Below are 19,469 nucleotides of genomic sequence, written 5' to 3'. Positions count from 1 at the left end.
TCAAAATTTTTTTTTTTTTGGTTGACATTTAGCAAATTTAGTGAATTTTACTAACAGAGAAATTTATTTATTGAAGAAAAATAAACGTCAAATATACAAAATATAATTTCTCAAACCACAGAACTTACGTATAATTACACCTAACTCTAGGAAACCATCATATAATCAATTCATAAAATTTAAAACAAAAATACAATTGTATCAAGTTAAGAATCAAAACATTCTCCAGCATATTTGTTAAGCTTCTTTCTCAACTATATGCATACATTGGGTCCTTTATACTAGATTGACAAAATTTGCATTCATCTTACTAACTAATCTAAAATATATTCTCATTTCACATCAAAGTTTCTACAAAATTAAAAATACATATTTTCATTAAAAACTGAAAACTGAAAATAAAAACACAAACTAACAGGCCCTAAATTCTACATTCAGATTCTTTGAGAAGACACTAAGAAGCTAAAAGTGTAATTCATGTTGATGATTCCCGTACACGGAAGAAGAGTTTTGAATCCTTGGCTTTCCAAACGTACAGTAACAGATCCTGTGGAAAGAATAGGCATATAAAACTGTTTGGTATTAAATACATATCCAGTCAAGTTAAATCAATAGAAATTACCTAGGAGCGTCCGTGCTCATGCTGCTGGAGTTGCAGGATATTGGCTAACATTGAGACGAGTAATATATGGAAAGACTATTGAACCACAGTACAAATGCTCCCCTATTTTGATGCCACTTGAGACCAAAAACATATCCTGATCATAATAGTGTGCTGTTGGTTTTCCATCCAAATCAACGGCAATAAGCCCTCCATTCTTCTCAGTATTTGGTCTTCGTATGTACCTCTCAACGATCACAATGACCTTCCGAACGAACGGATATTTTTGTAGGAGCTTCCAAAGATTTGCTTCCTATCACAGTTTCAATAGAAATATGTAAAGATGCAATGAAATGTACCCCAAACTTTATACAAGAAAGAAATTACTCTTATGCATGGGCATTATTTGCAGTTGCATTATCAATGTCACTCTTAACCTGCAGGAACAATACATGCTTTGGAATTTGGTAAATAGTCCTTTAATTTCAGAAAGTTACAATTACAACCTGTAAATCATGATTTCAGTTACAAATTCCCACCAGCCATTTGGTTTTCATGGAGAAACTTGTAATGCTGACTGCAGATATGGTCCAGTGTAATTTTTTAAAATTGACAGATCTTTTGAAATGTGTCTAAATCTTAGAGGGCATCACTTTAATTATTCCTATGAACAACTTTGTTCACATTTGGTAATTTTACTAGGAGAACAACTTGTTGACAACCGATCATGTCTCTTACCGTGCCTAATGCTATCCAATATTGGTTGTCGCCATCATATCTTATATTGTCAGGTAAACCAGGCAAATCTTCAATAAATGTATCTATCGTTCCTTTTCTTGGACCTTCTATGTAGTACTTTCTGCACCTCCTCCTGCAATTTGAATAATTAACAAGTCATAGAACTTGGATCTCAACTCATAATAAGAAACAGAGGATTTCCACTCCATGAAATTTGTAAAAGAAACTAACATGGCTGTTTCACAGAAAATAACAAAACTCTGATCCGCGGAGACAGCAACACCATTAGCGAAGTATAAATCTTTTACCAGGACCTGTGTTTTTTTTGTTGATGGATCATAAGCCAAGAATCTGCCATGGGGTCTACCTTCTAACAAATCCAGAAAATACTCCTTGAAGCTGTATTTGTATGAAGCATCCGTGAAGTACAGTTTGCCATCAGGACCAATATCAACACCGTCAGTTAGCTTGAACTTCACACCCTCAGCCTCATCAGTCAGTAATTCTATCACGCCATCGCTGCTTATATTTAATAGACCCTACCACAAATGCTACTATCAAAAATTGCACTTTCTGTATCGAAATCACCTAAAATGCAACTGACATGATATTCCAGAACATTTATCTGACCCAGAATTGAAAGCACAGATTAATGCAGTAATAAGTGACGATAAATGCATTAAACCCATTCTATATATAGGGAGCATTAGTTTCAAAGATCACTACTGGTCCCCAAGTCATTCTAAAAACCCTTTTTCATATAATGAAAAGCAATTAGATAATTATTGACCCTAAAAACACTTTCAAGAATAAGGCAGATAAGACTTGAGTCACCTTGTCAGCATCTGCAACGATAACTTCGCCGTGGAGTCCTCGAACAAGTCCAAGCGGCCTGCCACCAGTGTTGACCCAATTCTCCACCACCGGGTCGGCTGCTGAAGCGTTCAGAACGAGACGGTTGACCCACCCATCTTCACAACCGGTGTATAGTGCACCCGTCTTGGCGTCATAAGCAATATCTTCCGGCGCCGGCAACTGACCATACCCGATTTTTTCCGAACCCCGTAGCATGTGACTGTTCCGATTGGGGACGAAGAAGGGCGGTTCCTTCTGGGTCAGTTCGTGCTCCGGATACGGAGCCGGGTCGAATCTGTCGAGCTGGTAGAGGAACACGGCGACTAGGACAGGTAATAGTGAGATGAAAATTGCGGAAAGCGGGGGTACCTTCGCCATTGGAGTAGTTGATGTCTACGTATTTGGAAATGAAATTGAACTAAGAAGGACATCTCGTTAACAGAGTTGCGCGTTTACAAAATCTTAAGGCTAAACTTCACATGTGTAGCATGTGTACTTGGAAAAAGTATTATTTTAATTCATTAAATATGTTTGATTTTATATTTGGTCTAATAATTATATTTATTTTTATTTAAATTCAGTAATTTACGAAATTGATTACTTTTAGTCTTTTGGTAGATTTTCGAACAATTTTACCCTATGAGTGCATATGGATTAAAACTACCTTTCAAAAGTTGTATAGGGGTAAAATTATCTAAAAATCTCTTATATTTTTAACATAAGAAAAAATATCATATTTTGTAAAATTGAGCACAAAACCTTCTTTCCGTTAGAAACTAATGAAAAATATACATTATGTTTGGATTTGTGTTTTAGTTGTTTTGCTTTGTGTTTTGAAAATAGAGAGAGAAAAATAGAGATAAGTAAGTGTGTGTTGAAAATAGATGATATGTTTGGATTTGTGTTTTGGGAAAATTTAAACTATTTTAAAATAAGTGGTATAGGTTTGATGTTGGGATTTGAGGGACAAAATGTATAAAACCCCCCTGTGTTTTAAAAAGTTTGCAAAAAGCACCTTCCTGTTTTCAGAATAGGCTAAAAGCTCCCATGTGTTTTGTAAACTCAGCTCAATCGCCCCCTCTCCGTTAAATTCAACTAACAGTGTTAATTTTTTAGAAAATGACCGTTATACCTTTACTTAATATATATTATTTCTTATTCTAATGACCGTTGGATTTTTTTGATCAAATATTGATCGTTAGATCTAATCAATTAATCTCAACCTTTAGATTTTAAAAAAATAAAAGGTTTAGATTCAACATATTATTTAATTTATATTATATATAAATAATTTAAAATTTTAAAAATATATTATTATTATATATTAAAAAAAATAACTAACTACCTCACCCACCCCTTCCCCCCGCTGCCCCCCACCCCCAGCCCTACCCCCTTTACCCCGGCTTCCCCCCACCACATCTCGTCGTCGGCGACGAGATTTCGATTAAATCATCATATCTCCATAAATTTTTACCAAATTGAGTGAGGCTGGTCTCGTTAGAATCGTCTTAAAGAGACGAGTCTGATGGTGCTAGTTTGAGTCCGAGATTCGATCAGACGGAGACGAATCAACGGAAAATATGTTCGGCGATCGTTGCTTGAGCCCACTCTCTATGATCGACGAAAACTCAAATTGAAGGTATGAAAATGTTCGTCTTGAAGAGAGGATTCTAATGGTACCATTGGGCGTCAGAAATTCGTCCGGACGGCGTCGGAAAATTGTTTCGAAGTTTCCGGCGAAAGTGGGCGAAATACCAGATTTTCTTTCTTTTTTTTTAATTTTTAATTATTTTTAATTATATTAGTTAAAATATATTTTAGTAAATTAAGAATATTTTAGATAATTATAAAAATTAAATATTTTGTCTAATTAATAATAATTATAATAATAATTATTGTAATTAAATATATATTTTAATTAATTAAAAATAATAGTTAGATTTAATAATTAACAATTACAAAATTATTTGAATTTAAATATAATTTAATTTAATATTTCAATTTAAATTTAATATGCCAAAATTTAATTTATTTTTTAAGGTGAGAAATGACAAAAAGAATACACAAAACAAGCAAAAAAACCCCTTTGTGTGTTATATAGACCCATAGAGGGGTATTTTGGTCCAAAAAATTATTAAATATCAACCTAAATCGCAGAAAAAGACTACCAAACGAAGCAGACGCGCGTCTTCTCCACTTCTCGTTAATTGCTAACAGAATGGGGGTTTTTTGCTGACTAAAACAAAACATGAGGGGGGTTTTAGCCTATTCTGAAAATAGGGAGGTGCTTTTTGCACTTTTTAAAACACAGGGGGGTTTTATGCATTTTGCCCGGATTTGAGAGACAAAATCACTGTTCATTGTCAAATTATATATTTTTATATATAAATATGTATATATATAAATATTTTATGTTTAATGTTGTACTTTTAGGAGACAAAAATTATTGTTTATTGTCAAATTATGTCTGTTTTATATTATTATATATATAAATATATATATATATATATTATATAGAAAGTTGAAAAATAGAAAAACACACACATAAGTGGTGCATTTGTGGAACATTTTAGCATTCTTGTACTATTTTTTTTGGGTCTTTGTGTCTAAAATGCCCTATAACAGCTTATATAATAGCGTCGGGTAATTTTTACTTGTTTTGAATTTTTTTTTTGATATGTTTATCTTTCTAAAAAATTAAATAATCTCTTTAAATTAGAAAAATTCGCCAGGAAGCCAATGCAAACCAAATTTTATTATCCTAGGCCAACACCCCAAGATGTCCTTTATGAAGAACAAGAGATAATTGACCAAAATAGTTATAATGGGAAACAAATTTATGAATGGAACATTGATGGATTTACAGAAAGACAAATTTATAATACTATACATAGAATGATGATGTACAGTACTATTTGTAAAGGAAATAATAATTCCGATAAAGCTATTGCAAAAATGATCATAGCTGGATTTACTGGCCAATTAAAGGGATGGTGGGATAATTATCTCAGCCAAACTGATACAGATGAAATATTAAATACAGTAAAAATTAAAAATAATATCTCAGAAGAGAAAGCAGTTTATACATTAGCCATAAACATAGTTGAGCATTTTACAGGTAGATGGTCAGATAATAGTGAAAATATTCGAACACTTTTACAGAATTTAAAATGTAAAACATTAACTTCATTTAGATGGTACAAAGATGTATTCCTCAGTAGAGTAATGGAACTCCCAGAGTCAAATGATTCTCATTGGAAGTCTAAATTTATAGACGGCCTCCCCCATCTTTTTGCAGAAAGGGTTAGAAATGTCCTAAGAAAAAGAGACCTGCACATAAACTATAATCAATATACTTATGGGAAGTTAATTGGAACCTGCATTCAGGAAGGATTAAATTTATGCAACGAAATTAGATTAAATAAACAAATTAAAAGACAGAATTTGACAGAGAAAAGCCAATTAGGACAGTTTTGTGCCCAATTCGGGATGGAAATGAAATCATCCGATAAATAAAAAATCTCTAGGAATAGAACTTCGAGGTTTAAGGAAAAAAGGTACAAAAAGAGAAAATTTAGAAAAGAAATAAATAAGGAAAAAGACTTAGCTAGAAAAAATGAATGGAAGGCTAAGAATAATACCACAAAGAAAATAAGAAGATGCTATATTTGTGGAGAAACAGATCATCTTGCTAATAGATGCAGAAACAAAAAAGCTAGAAGGCTGAAAAAGAAAATAAATAATCTTAATTTACAAGAAGAAGAAAAACAAGAAATACTCAATGTAATATTTTCAGAAAAAGAAGAATCCTCTGAATCAGAAGAATCGGAAGAGCAAAATGAACTTAAAAATATCGAAGAGAATTTTGAATATTCATCAACCACTTCTGAATCTGAAGAAGAAGAGCCATCTTGCTCATGTAGGCAGGAAGATAATTCACATCAAGAATTTTACGAATTAATGGCAAAATTTAAAGAAATGGGAAAAATAAATGTTCTCACAGATAATCATATTATTGAATTACTTAGGGAAATAAAGGATCCTGAAGTTAGGGACATTATCCTAAGCAAGATTGATAGTAATAATGCCTCAACATCTGAGGCTATCCCATTTCATGATAGGACTATTAATAAACCCTTTGAACCATATACAATAGCTGAGGTCAAGAAATTACTTAATGAAAAACATTCCATTAAAGATAACCCCTCTACTATAGAGGATCTCACAATTGAAGTCGAAAAATTAAAAGAAGAGATAAAGAATATTAAAAAATATAACCAGTCTCTTACAAACAGACTTGAAAGGATTGAAATTAGTAAGAATAAAGAAATAGAAGAAGAAAATAATAATAGGGAAATAGGAGAAGAAAAATACGAGGAAGAATTTTTATCCACTTTAGAAATAGTCACTAGTCAAAAATGGAATGTCAAAATTGATCTCTTAATTAATAACAATTTTAGGAAAACATTTACGGCTCTTGTTGACAGTGGAGCAGATATTAACTGTATTAAAGAAGGCCTTATACCTACTAGGTATTTTGAAAAAACGACCCACTCTTTATCATCTGCCAATGGCCAAAAACTAAATATAAGCTTTAAAATTCCAAAAGCTTACATATGTAATAATAAAAAATATATTCCAACAAGCTTCTTGCTAATAAAAGATTTAACTAATGAAATTATCCTTGGAACACCTTTCCTTAAAAAGATTTTTCCGATAAAAAATATTAATGAAAAGGGTATAATAGGAACCTATGATAATGAAATAATAAAATTTGAATTCATCACCCAACTAATAGACAGGGTTATAAATGAAATAAAAGATTTAATAATATCTAAAACTAACCAAATATGCTTTATTAAGGAAGAAATAAATTCAATACAGATAAATGAATTACTTAAAAATCCTAAATTACAAGGGAAGATTAAAATGATCCAAAATAAATTTGAACTAGAAATATGTGATGAACATCCCAATGCTTTTTGGCATAGAAAAAAATATATTGTTAACCTTCCTTATGAAAATGAATTTTCAGAAGCGAACATCCCCACTAAGGCAAGACCATGCCAAATGAATAGTGAATACTTAGAATTATGTAAAAATGAAATTAATTCTTTAATTGAGAAAAAAATAATTAGATCTTCAAAGTCACCATGGTCATGTACTGCATTTTATGTTAATAAACATGCAAAAAAAGAAAGAGGAAAACCTAGACTCGTAATAAACTATAAACCTCTTAATAAAGTCTTAATAAAAATACAAAAAAATATATAAAATTTTTAATTGTTTTATAATTAAATTAAAATCACAATACAGAATTTAAATATCTTAACAAATATGAATATTAATTAATTATAAAAATATTTCAAATTAATTAATTGCAATTTTTAGTCATTTTTAAATTTAAAATTTAGAACTTAAAAAAAAAATTAAAAACATGGCCATCGCCGTTGCCGCCACCTTCTGTGATTGGGGGGGAGGGCTGTGCGCTAGGGTGGAAGTGGAGGCGACGGGGTGGGGATGGAGAGTTGGAATTTAATTTAATTTAATTTATTTTTAAAAAGTAATAATTTTATTTTTTCTAATATATATTTAAAATTAATAAATTCAAACTCTTGATTTTTTTAAATTTAAGATCTGATGGTTAACATTAGATCTAATGTAATCAATAAGGATTCAACGTTCATTAAAATAAAAAATAATATGTAATATTTAAAGGCATAACGGTCATTTTATAAAAAAAATTAACGCAGTCAGTTATATTTAACGACGAGGGACAATTGAGTTATATTTAAGAAAATAAATGATAGTTTTTTAACTTATTTTTAAAACAGATGTTGGGTTGTATGCTATTTGACCAAAACCTAAAGTAACTATATTTTTAAGTAGTCGTTACACATATAATAAATAATTTTTATATAGATTAAAATATATTATAAATAAAAAAATGTATATATGAATACGTCACATTTTAAAAGGAAAAAAAGTCAACTAAGAGTTATAATCTACAATAAAAAAAATTAATATTGCGATATCATAAAATATTATTTGTAGAAGGAAAAGGACTTTCTTTTTTATATTTTATATATTATAAGTAATTGAGCTAGATGAAGTTGTTAGAAAACATAAATTGCGCTTATGTTTATCTTAAATTAAATTAAAGTAAAGGAATAATAATATCTACACGTCTAATCTATGATTTATTAATACAAATGACTCTTATCATTTAAATAATTATACATATACACAAGAAACGTAATATCATTTACACAAATCATTCTTACTTTTAAAAAATATACACTCACACCGATCAGAAATGTCAATAACATTACACAAACTACCCAAACTTTTGGTTCTCAAGGGTGGTTGTTGTAATTATAAAACAACAAAGGATAATTTATATAAATAAATTTTAAATTAGGGATGTAAATATACTTATCTTTAAAATAATTAAAAGTTGTATGACAAAGTGTATATTGCAATTTAAGGTATTTTGTAAATAAGATAAAAAATTTAATAATTATTTTGTCATAACTATATTTGTATATTTTGAGAATAAAATATGTTCGTAATTGCTAAAATCTACAAACGTACTAGGTTTGGTAATTTCATAAATGAACTAGTAATAAATCAACGCTTTTATCAACCACTTCCACATAAACTTTTTTCTCTTAAAATTATTACCTCTAAACATTTCCAATTTTTACATCTTAATCGTTTTTGTTAAAGTTGAGCAGTTTCTCAAAAGTATAAGCTTTTACAAACACCTTCTATATATATATATATATATTATGAGGTGTTATCAAAGTTTATAAACTTTTATTTTCATTTTAGATATAAATTTATAAATTTTGAATAAAGTAAAATTATGTCACTTACAAGATTTTGTGATAATCATAATTTTAGAGCTTAATAAAATTAAAATTAGAGAAACATTATTAAAAGTCTGGATAAGTTGGATTTTTTTTTTAAAGGAACTTGAAAGCTCGTAACATCACACTTTTCGATTTTATAAACTCATTTTCTAGCAATTTAATAAAATATTTTTCAATATTTTATAAGATATTTTGACAAGTTTATAAATTCTTTCAATGCTTTCCTACTCGGACTCTAAAATTCATATATATATATATATATATATTAGGGAAAACACCAAACTGGTATTATATCAAAGGCCAACAAAGTTTACATAACCACAAAGGGAACTATGCGATAAATAGCAGAGCTAAACACACAATCAAACTGAGTCGCTGCCTACTTGAAGTAAATGGACCACTTGGTTGGATAAAGCCTGCGCGTCCTTCGCTTCTCCTTCAAATAGTAGCCAGTTGAGATGATCCCTTAGAGCCTAGCCCCCAATAATGAAAATCGGGAACTCAGTGATGGGGCAAAGCAGCATGCCGTCTTCGAAGGTAATAAGGAACGGATTTGGAAAAAACTACAAGGGTGGTCGTGTTAGAATAGGTAACCAAAAAGTCAATTGAGTTGGTTTTTATGTAATTTGTTTGGACAATTTCGATGTAATTATAATATTATTTATTAATAAAGTGAGTATTCATTATTTTGGCAATTATATTTGTTGTGCTTACTAATTATGTTTTTATATGCTTAAAATCACTACAAAACTACAAACCAAATCGTATAACCTATGTAGTTGGGCTGTACATTAAATGGTGGCCATGAAACCAACTCCTGAGGGTTATGTTTGAAAACTTCCAAGTTTAGGACCTCCAGACTGGGGATCGAGAGTTCTATTGAGACTTGTACTAAATATTGCATTCATTAGATGAATGTCATGTTTCATCGACCAAAGACAAGTGTATCAATTTTAGTGGGTGGTTGCTTAGGTTGTCAAGCTAATTGAACTGACTCACGGAAAGTCATCATATGGAAGCCTTAGAGGCTTGGTTGGTATGAATGGAACTTCCCGACTCCAATAGTATGAGATTAGTCCTCAGACTTGAGGAACCATGACAGTCACATGCATATCATGGTCGTATATCATATATGACGAAAGATAATCCTATCTTGGATATCATCATTATAAGTATTTCCTAGTGCAATCAGAATGTGTAGTGTGGACGGTAGGTTCAAAGACAAAATCCATCACCTATATATGACAGTTGAGTCTCCTATGCTCTCTGAGATGGTTCGGGCTTTTAGAGTTTGTGGCATAGCGAATGGTTGAATAGAGAATGGTTTCCTATGTCAACCAATAGAGAAAATACATCTTGAGTTAATGAGCATAGTTGTCTAGTCTAGGATGGGAACCGACGCCCAATTTCATATCTTAAACTTAGACCAAGAGACGGATGATAGAAGGACCATACTCATTTGGTACTCGAAAGCCTTAATATTCATGCTAGTATTCACCTAGTCTCTAGTGCCATAGACCATTGCTAGACGGCCACCCATGGTGACAGAAATTTCTGATTAATGGTTAATTGAAAATAATTAAGTAGATTAGATTTAATTTTTATTCGTTCCCCTCCTCATAAGCCCTGGGTTAGCCTGAATAGGTGGCAACCAACCAAACCTCCCTTTGAACTTATGGGGCCTGTTTCGTGAGATGATAACTTCTTAATGGAAAGGCTTCTTAAATATGAATATGATTATAAGGTTATCATGATTAAGTAACTTTTTTTTTCTGTAGTTGGCTTGTCTCCAGCCTCTTTTTGCTTGGATGCCTCATATCTTGGTATATTTCTTCCTTTGTTCTTTTGATGTTGGCCTCGTTTTCTCATTTTTCTTATTAACTTCAGTTCGCTTGTCTCAGCAAACATTGTAATGGCTTTGAGTAGTCTTCGAATGAGCCCTCGCTATCGTCTACAAGCATCTTCTTCCTACGGCTCTGTTCCATCGTTTCCTGTTGCTGCGGCCCTTGACTTCTCAAGGGTTCCCTCTCTTTTCTAGGCTGCCCCTCGAGGTGTAAGAGGGGAAGTTCTCCCACTTCTGGTATCTCTACTAGGCACATGAGGAAGCTGATAGGCGTTGATGACTCCGATGAGGCGGATGGAAAGGTGAAGACCTTCCCTGTAGCTCCCTGGCCACCAAGGAAATCTTAATTTCTTTGCCAAAGACTACTGCCCCTTCTAAGAAAGTTAGTAAGACCCTAAAGGGTGACGTTGGCAAGGGAAAGACCAAGATTTCTCCTCAATTGGAACCCCAAATAATCGCTGAACTGGAAGAAAGATTTGTCTCTGTCCTCGTGGAGAAATACACACCTATGAAGAGGCAGGTGGAAATTATGAAAGGTTTGCCCAAAGAGATGAGGGAGACCTGGTTGGCTACCAGGAAATCTCCTGCGGTGTCTGCAAATCTTGCTCCCCTACTTCACCCCAATTGGAATGTTCATGAAAATTTTTCTATTTTGGGTTATATTACGGGTGATGTTTCTTTGACTTATATTGCGAAATTCTCTTGCCCTGGACCAATTGAAGCTTTCATTGAGCCCTCTACCTTAGATGGAATCTCATGGGGCCAAATTTCTAATGGGCGTAAGGATTTCTTCTTGCTCACTTTCTAGCTCTTGTTATTCTCTTTCTGATACCTTATAACTTTCAATTTTACCAGGTCAGTTAGATCTTACCTGGCGTAACTCTCCAAGTTGCTAATTTCTATGAGCAAGCTTCCAAAGCGAAAGAGAAAATCGAAGCAGCAAAGGCTTGAGTGAGGGGGTTGAAAGAACAGAATGAGATGTTACATGCCCAGTATCAAAGCTATCGGGAGTCGATTGCCAAAGATTAGTAGGTGCACGATCTGGCGAGGAAGAATCTTCTTGAACTAGGGAGGCGAATTGCTAGTCATATCGTCAGGGAAGTGTTGCGGAAGGTATTGAATTGTTCTATCTAGTGATGAGTATAAGGAGGTGGTGGCGAACAGTAGGCTCTAAGGGTCGTGCTTTCATAAAGTCTCCAGTGGTTGGCCAATTGGGGGATATGAAGGTATGCGTGAGCTTGTGGTCACCTGGAATAGGTGTATAAGCTAGGTTAGGTCTTTCAATGATTTTGAAGATCGCTTTGACACCAGCCTCCTAAGCATCATCAAGGATGTGAACGGCAAGGACTATCCCGATGCTCCTATTGAGGTAGAAGTTCCTCTATCTGATGAGTTTTACTCTCTGTTGCCTCGTACTCCTTTTGATGCCTTGGACAAAGAAGCAAAGGAGCGTCCGATTGCTAAAGTGGCTAAGGATGAATGGATCAAAATTGAAGTTGTTGCTAGCGAAGGTGCACCCATTATGCCTTGTTCTGTGGAGCCTATGATTGTCGAGGGTTACGATCCAACACTGCCTCTTGATGTACTAGTCCCAAATATCGAGATGAGTGCCAATTTAAGCCCTGATCCTTCCCATTCAGCTGTTGCGGATATTGAACCTACTTTTGAAGGTGTTGGTGCTTTTGAGAATCTTGTTGAGAATACAGAGTAATTTGGATGTTGGGCCACTGCGTCCTTTGAATATTTAGTCTGTAATCTGAATATTTTAGATGATGTTGGGTGATTGTTTTTGTAATCTAGTGCCAATGATGTCCAACTCTGTTTTGATGTTATGAATTTCTTCATGGTTGACTTCTTTACATGCTTTGATATATCCCTAGATGAATGTCAATTCGGTGTGAGTTGCATTTAATAAGTAGAGTTACCTAGTTATTTTTCCAGCTTCATGTTTTGCATGTCCTTGGCTCAAGGTACAGTCTTTTTAGGACTTAGGCGATTGCTTGATTCAGTTTGCGTGTGCCTTGAAATCAAAGGTCCTTATTAAATGTATGCCATGGTGGCTTATAAATAAAGGTGTCTATTCAGACCTAAACCTTTTCAGATTTAGAAATAAACATGTCCATTAAGACCTAACTCTTTTCGAACTTACAAATATGTTAGAAATGGTGCCAGAAAACCAATTGGATTGGCGATTTTGGGAATCATTTAGCAATCCTTATGAATGTGATAATATCTTGATGATTGTAGTAAACATTCTTCTGTGGCACCATGTATTTGTTGTGCTTACTAATTATGTTGAACCGTGTTTTAACGTCAAAACAAATGCCCATATAGTTATTGAATAACCTATGTAGTTGGGTTGCGTATTGGATGGCAGTTGTGAAACCAACTTTTGTGGGTTGGTCTGAAACATTCCAAGTCGAGGACCTCAAGACTGGGCATCGAGAGTTCTATAGAGACTTGCACTAAGTATTACATTCATTGCATGAGTACCGTAATTCATCGGCGATAGACATGAGATGTCTATGCAATTTTAGTGGATTAGTTCACAAGTTTGTTAACTGACTGAATTGACTCGTAGGAATCGTCATATGAAAGCTTTGGAGGCTTGGTCGGTATGACTTGAATTTTCAGCTCCGATAGTATAGGATTAGTCCTTGGACTTGAAAAATCATGGCAGTCACATGCATATGATGACTATATCTTAGATCTGGCGAGAGGTGACTATATCTTTGATGTGGTCATTACAAGCCTTGTCCACTATAGTCGGATTATGTATTGTGGATAATGAATTTCAAAATAGAATTCGTCCCCTATTAGTATATAATGGATATATCTCCTATGCGCTTTGAGATGGTTTAGACTCTCTAAGTCCATGGCTATAGCGATTGATCGAATAGGAAATGATTTCCATTGTCGATCAATAGAGTAAACATATCTCAAGTATTCAACATAACTGCTTGGTCCAGAATGAGAACAGACTCCCAATTCCATGCACTAGACTAAGGTCGGGAGATGGTCCACGAAAGGACAGTACCTGCATGGAACTCGGGAGCCTAAGGGCTGGTTTGGTTGTGTTTTCAATGGGATTTTTCCCACTTTTTACTGTTTGAGAATGTTGGAATGTGTTTGTTTTGTACCTTTTTTAGTGAGAATGCATTCCCAATTCATTTCTCAATTTCAAATTTAATAGGTCAAATAGGCTTGCCATAGTTGTCTTTTCTTGTCAGCCACTATTTGCTTCTTTCCCATCAATTAAAATTGGTTTTCTCTCTAAACCATTCCTTTCAATGGACTTCTCAAACAAAACCAGCTCTCCTCCTCCTTCCTCTTCCCCTGAAACTCACCCACGGATCCATCTTTTTTTTACGAACGTCGAGTCGTGTGGTTCGAACAACGAAGTAACTTGCCGGAAGAGAAAGCGCGGCACTCGAACGAAGGTGAGTACCGTCTGTTTATGCTGTTTTCTTCAGTGCAGAAACAGAAATATGAAATCTGTAGTAGTGATCGAGATGCTGATAGGAATTTTCTTCTCCATTAGTATAGTGTTCAGCTACGAGACCAAACTTCATGTAGTAGTTAGTGCTTGTTTTCTGCTTGTAAAATTTTTTTTTGTTGGTAAATAAATGCAATTTCTTAATCCATTCGCCCCTTTTGTCGTGATTATTTTGTGAATTAAGTTATACCAAAATCACATTTAGATAACATTAAGACCATAGATTAACAGCATATTCTCTATACGTAAAGAATTAGGAAGGAAGAGAGAGGTTGATTAACAGCATATTCTCTTTTGTACTACAACATTCATTCATATCTTACATCTCAAATCTTGAATGAGGTTGATGAAGGCTGTAGCTATGCTTTTGATGTGATACGTTTTCAGTTCCCATAAACTAACAGAGAAAAGATCAAATCTGAGTAATTTCTTGTTCGATAAAGTTTAGTGCTGAATTGAAGTTTGCTCATTACTTTGAGTGTCAAAGTATTTTTACTTGTTACTTGAGTTCGAATTGTGTCTGTTTGGATTGAAGCTCATTCACTTCTCAAGTACTAACAGCTATATGGTACTGTAAATAAATTGAAAAACCATAGATAAAAGAACTTTATACAACCTCAAAAACTATTGGGAAAAATCCAGGAAGAACCTTAGAAGAAAGGTATAATGCATTTAGCATATATAGATTAATGTTGTGACTTTTGAATTTAGAGATGGATGAGGCAACCGTCATAAATATTTCACTTGTAAGATCTATAACAATAAAAAGAATTTATAGATGGATGAGGAAAAAGTCAGTAATGAAAGGAGTAACTCCTTTCAATTTGAACTTCCATAAGAACATTCATAAGACTCAAATTCACAAATTCGATTTATTCTTATCACTTGACTAAGGCTTTTTACCGGCATTTCTCTATTGACTAATGTCCTATTTTTTTCGTTTCTATACAGAGAATGAGTTGGTATCCATATTTAGATCGTGTGCTAATGAAATAATACAATAATATTTATTATACACATATTATATGCTAATGAAATAATACAATAATATTTAGTGGATTGTACTTACTACCAATAATAAATAAAATAAGTACAAAAATTTATAATAATGATTAATTATAGTAAATTACAAATAGTGAAGAAATATTGTTTATACTTACAAATGTGAAGTTATGAGTTATGATTAATACTTTAGATATTTTTACTTACGTCGTGACTTTAACTTACATGGTAGATGAGTCGAAAGGGGAAGGAGGCATGTAATACATCTTCGGATCCAAAGTCACGGGCTGACGATGCTTGGTGGGATATGCCCCAGGTGTCTATGCTCATCGAATTAATGTATGATCATTTCAAGAAAGGACACCTTCTCTCATCAACATTTAGCAAGCAAATTTGGCGTGAGATCGGGATTGAATTGTCCCAACGTAATAAAACACAATACACAGTTGCGCAGCTTAAAGGTAAGGCTAACAGGCTTCGAATGCTCTGGCGTAAGTTTTACGATTTGGTGTACAAACGGACTGGTTTTGGTTGGGACCCAACAACGTGCACCGTGACTGCATCAGAGGATCGTTGGGCTGAATGGATCGCGATAATTGTATTAAATTTCTCCTATTATTTTGATAAATCTATTCATCATTTCTTGACATACGCCAATTAATTAAAGTGTGACTGATTGTGCAGGCTAATCCAAGAGAGTCTGGCTTGAAAAAGAAGGGTCTTCCTCATTTCGATTTATGTACTGAGATGTTCTCATCTTTTGTAGCCACTGGTAGCCATGCCCGTTCTTCTGCCATGCCTCCTGTCTCCAACAATGACAATGATGACGTTGATGTAAGCTACCCTGCAATGGCAAATGGTAATCCACTTGAATCCGTGCCCGACCAAATTCCAATAGCAAGAAGAGGTCGACAGCGAAAAGGGGAGCAAAGTGATCGGTTGAAGCGAGTTGATAAATGCATTGATGCCATAACCGCTTGCAGTGAAGCCAAAACTCGGAAGCTGACAAATGTTATAAACGATAATATTGGAGAATGCATGGCTGCGCTGTCTAAAATGGAGGGACTACCGCGGTATTTATTCTTTGCAGCGCAAGATGAGGTTTTGTTGAAGTTGAGGCGTCAAATGTTTCTTCTGATGAGTGATGAGGACAAGCGTGCTTGGGTTGAAAGCTTGAAAAAGTGAATAATTTTTTTTTTATTTTTATAGGGGCTGCATGAATTTGAAGACAATTTTTTTATATACTTGCGTGATGTTAGTGGTAGTTGTTTTTCTTTACATCATTTTTATATACTTGCGTGATAGTAATTAGGTGTAATTATTGAACTAGATTGAATATGAAATATATTTAGCTGGCTACAATTCAAATTGTTTGTCAATTCTTATGTATTTGCATTTTGTTAATGCTAATCTTACATAAGAAAATGAAACATATTATAAAACCAATAAACTACAAATAGATATAATAGTAGATTGCGTTTATAATCTTTCCAGTTAAATTTGTCCAAGTAATTTTCGGAAATATATAAACTAAAAACAATTCAATTAATTATTCACTTTACTCATTTTAATTTCATTATAATAGATGTAATTGCATTTCATCAAACCCCCGAAGTCACCAAACCCTCTTTGTTGTCATTTTGTCACCAACCCCTTTTGTTGTCAATCTTGTCAACAACCCCCTTTCTTGTCACTTATGTCACCAACCCCCTTTCTTGTCAAATTATGGGGGTTGATACACAATTGGCCAATTGTAAAAGAGTACTCTGCCGGGTGTATTTTGCATACTTGCATTAGATTACAAATACATCACCAACCATATTGGGAAGAAATTGATAGATGGATGAATCAAGCGGCGACAATTAGTCTAATAGTTCTTCTGATTTTTCCTCGGATGATGAAAACAACCTCAGGTTAATTCATGAATTGTTAAGCACTTCAATTCTGTGTTCGAAACAACCACAACATAATTCAATTCTGCAAGGCTCTGATTGGCTGAGCGAGCTTCTGTCCGGGCACCCCGATCGAATATATAATATGCTACGTATGAACAAAGATACGTTCCAGAATTTATGTCTGTTACTAAAAGGGAAAGGTGTTTTAATGGACTCGCAACGGACGCGTGTCTCTGTCATGGAATCAGTCGCAATTTTCTTACAAACCGTTGGTTTAAGGGAGTGCCAGAGAACGAGCTGCGAGCGGTTCCAGCACTCTTTGGAGACCATCTCTAGGCATATGAAAAGGGTTTCGCGAGCTTTGAATCTTGTTGCATCGGAACTGATATGTCCTCCAAATTTCAATGTTATACATCCCAGAATCCTTAACAATATACACTTCTTTCTATACTTTAAGGTAATTTATACTACATTCATTTTTTCTTGACTGAAATTATTTTTATTTTTCATTGAAATTATTTGTTTTTGACCGAAAGTATTATTGATTATCGAAATTATTTTATTTTCACCGGTATTATTTTAAGGTAATATATATTGCATTTTTTTTCAGTTTTACGATTTGAAATTATTTGTTATTAGGATTGTATCGGCACAATTGACGGAACACTTATACCAGCAAGTGTTCCGGTGTCCAGGCAAAATGCATATCGATCACGTCACGGTGATATATCAAAAAATGTTATGGTTGTTTGTGATTTTGACTTGATGTTCACATATGTCATGGCTGGATGGGAGGGTAGCGCAAATGATGCCCGTGTCTTCATGGACTGCCTAAATAATGATCTGAATTTTCCTTGGCCACCAAATGGTATTACATTTACATTAGTGCTTGTGGAACAGCATTTTACAGCCTTAATTTATCTCATGTTGTTTCAAGTAAATATTACTTAGTGGATTCCGCTTATCCCAATTTTCCTGGATTTTTGGCACCGTGCCGTCAAGATCGTTATCATATCAACTCATTTAGAGGTAACAATCGGCAAGCCCATTCACCAAAAGAGTTATTTAATCAACGTCACTCACAGTTGCGTAATGTCATCGAGCGGGCGTTTGGTGTGCTAAAGAACAGATTCCCAATTCTGAAAGGACCTATGCCGCCATACAGCTTAGATCGTCAACGAGATCTTGTCATCGCATGTTGTGTGATCCACAACTTCATACGAAAATTTGGCATAGATGACCAATTTTTTGAACATGGGGAACGGGGAGAGTTTGACGATCCCGACAATGAAGCAAATGACCAGTATCGTCGTTTGCCTCAACAATCGCAACAAGACATTGATACGCAAGCGGCATTCCGCGATGCAATGGCCGGTCATTTGTGGAATGATCGAGATACCGGTAACGACAATACTGATTAAATTATTGTAATTGCGAATGGAGTTGAGGATTAAAGTTCAAATGTATTTTTATATGTCTTTACATATATATATGTCTCCACCTATATCTATCTATCTATGTACATATATATATATATATTCAATATGCCGGGTGAAATATAATTTCGAAATATATAAATAACAATAATCAAAATATAATCAAATCAAATGTCACTATTTGTATTAAAATATATAAATAACAATAAGGGAGACACTATTTGTATTAAAATATATAAATATAAAAATGATATTGATTGATACAAAAAATTATTATAATTTTATATAAATTAAATACACATCAAATCAAATGGTGGACAAGATATGGTTTTCTATCGTGAATGGTGGACAAGGGAGATGGAGGACGTATTCGTCCAATCTCTCATATACTGCAAATGGCTTGGTATATGGCGCGCAAACGAACGCACCATGCAAGCCATCAATTCCGCCATACTCGACGTGAATAGAGATTTCAACACGCAAATAAGTTACGCTTGGGCGCATAGAAGGGTCTGGCAACTGCAAGATTGCTTTTATACATTCCAATGGGTGGGAAATCACTTGGGCGTTACATGGAACTACGATGAAAGAAAACTAACGGCCGACGACCAAGTGTGGAATGCCATTGCCCGGGTATGTTTCAAAATTTTTGTTATGTTTGGATATTGCAAATTTCGTTTTTTTTAACAATACAAATTGAAATTTTTTTTCAATATGCTAATGAATAG

General features: G+C 33.9%; 2 protein-coding genes across 2 annotated transcripts; one reads left to right on the top strand and one right to left on the bottom strand.

Annotated features, from left to right (window-relative positions):
* Nucleotides 1-307: 307 nt before the first annotated feature.
* On the bottom strand, nucleotides 308-2,651 carry LOC105168708 (protein STRICTOSIDINE SYNTHASE-LIKE 5). The gene is made up of 5 exons (XM_011088843.3): nucleotides 2,174-2,651; nucleotides 1,571-1,878; nucleotides 1,340-1,472; nucleotides 623-914; nucleotides 308-547 (listed from the first exon to the last, which is right to left on the bottom strand). The coding sequence occupies exons 1-4, from the start codon at nucleotides 2,570-2,572 to the stop codon at nucleotides 639-641; spliced, it is 1,116 nt and encodes a 371-aa protein (XP_011087145.2). The 5' UTR covers nucleotides 2,573-2,651; the 3' UTR covers nucleotides 308-547; nucleotides 623-638.
* A 12,991-nt stretch (nucleotides 2,652-15,642) lies between these two features.
* LOC105165017 (uncharacterized protein At2g29880-like) lies at nucleotides 15,643-16,595 on the top strand. The gene is made up of 2 exons (XM_011083895.1): nucleotides 15,643-16,008; nucleotides 16,095-16,595. The coding sequence occupies exons 1-2, from the start codon at nucleotides 15,643-15,645 to the stop codon at nucleotides 16,593-16,595; spliced, it is 867 nt and encodes a 288-aa protein (XP_011082197.1).
* The last annotated feature ends 2,874 nt before the right edge of the window (nucleotides 16,596-19,469 follow it).

The sequence above is a fragment of the Sesamum indicum genome, linkage group LG6 (assembly GCF_026168435.1).
Source record: "Sesamum indicum cultivar Baizhima isolate 11 linkage group LG6, ASM2616843v1, whole genome shotgun sequence".
NCBI classification, from domain to species: Eukaryota; Viridiplantae; Streptophyta; class Magnoliopsida; order Lamiales; family Pedaliaceae; genus Sesamum; species Sesamum indicum.
This window is presented reverse-complemented; position numbering and strand designations above follow the sequence as displayed.

Excerpts from the sequence above, each read along its gene's own strand:
- LOC105168708 (XM_011088843.3), bottom strand. The coding sequence starts at position 2,572 with ATGGCGAAGGTACCCCCGCTTTCCGCAATTTTCATCTCACTATTACCT. Across the intron at positions 1,879-2,173 it reads TCGTTGCAGATGCTGACAAG|GGTCTATTAAATATAAGCAG; the intron begins GTGACTCAAGTC and ends CATTTGTGGTAG. Across the intron at positions 915-1,339 it reads ATTGGATAGCATTAGGCACG|GAAGCAAATCTTTGGAAGCT; the intron begins GTAAGAGACATG and ends AAACTGTGATAG.
- LOC105165017 (XM_011083895.1), top strand. The coding sequence starts at position 15,643 with ATGAGTCGAAAGGGGAAGGAGGCATGTAATACATCTTCGGATCCAAAG. Across the intron at positions 16,009-16,094 it reads CTGAATGGATCGCGATAATT|GCTAATCCAAGAGAGTCTGG; the intron begins GTATTAAATTTC and ends CTGATTGTGCAG.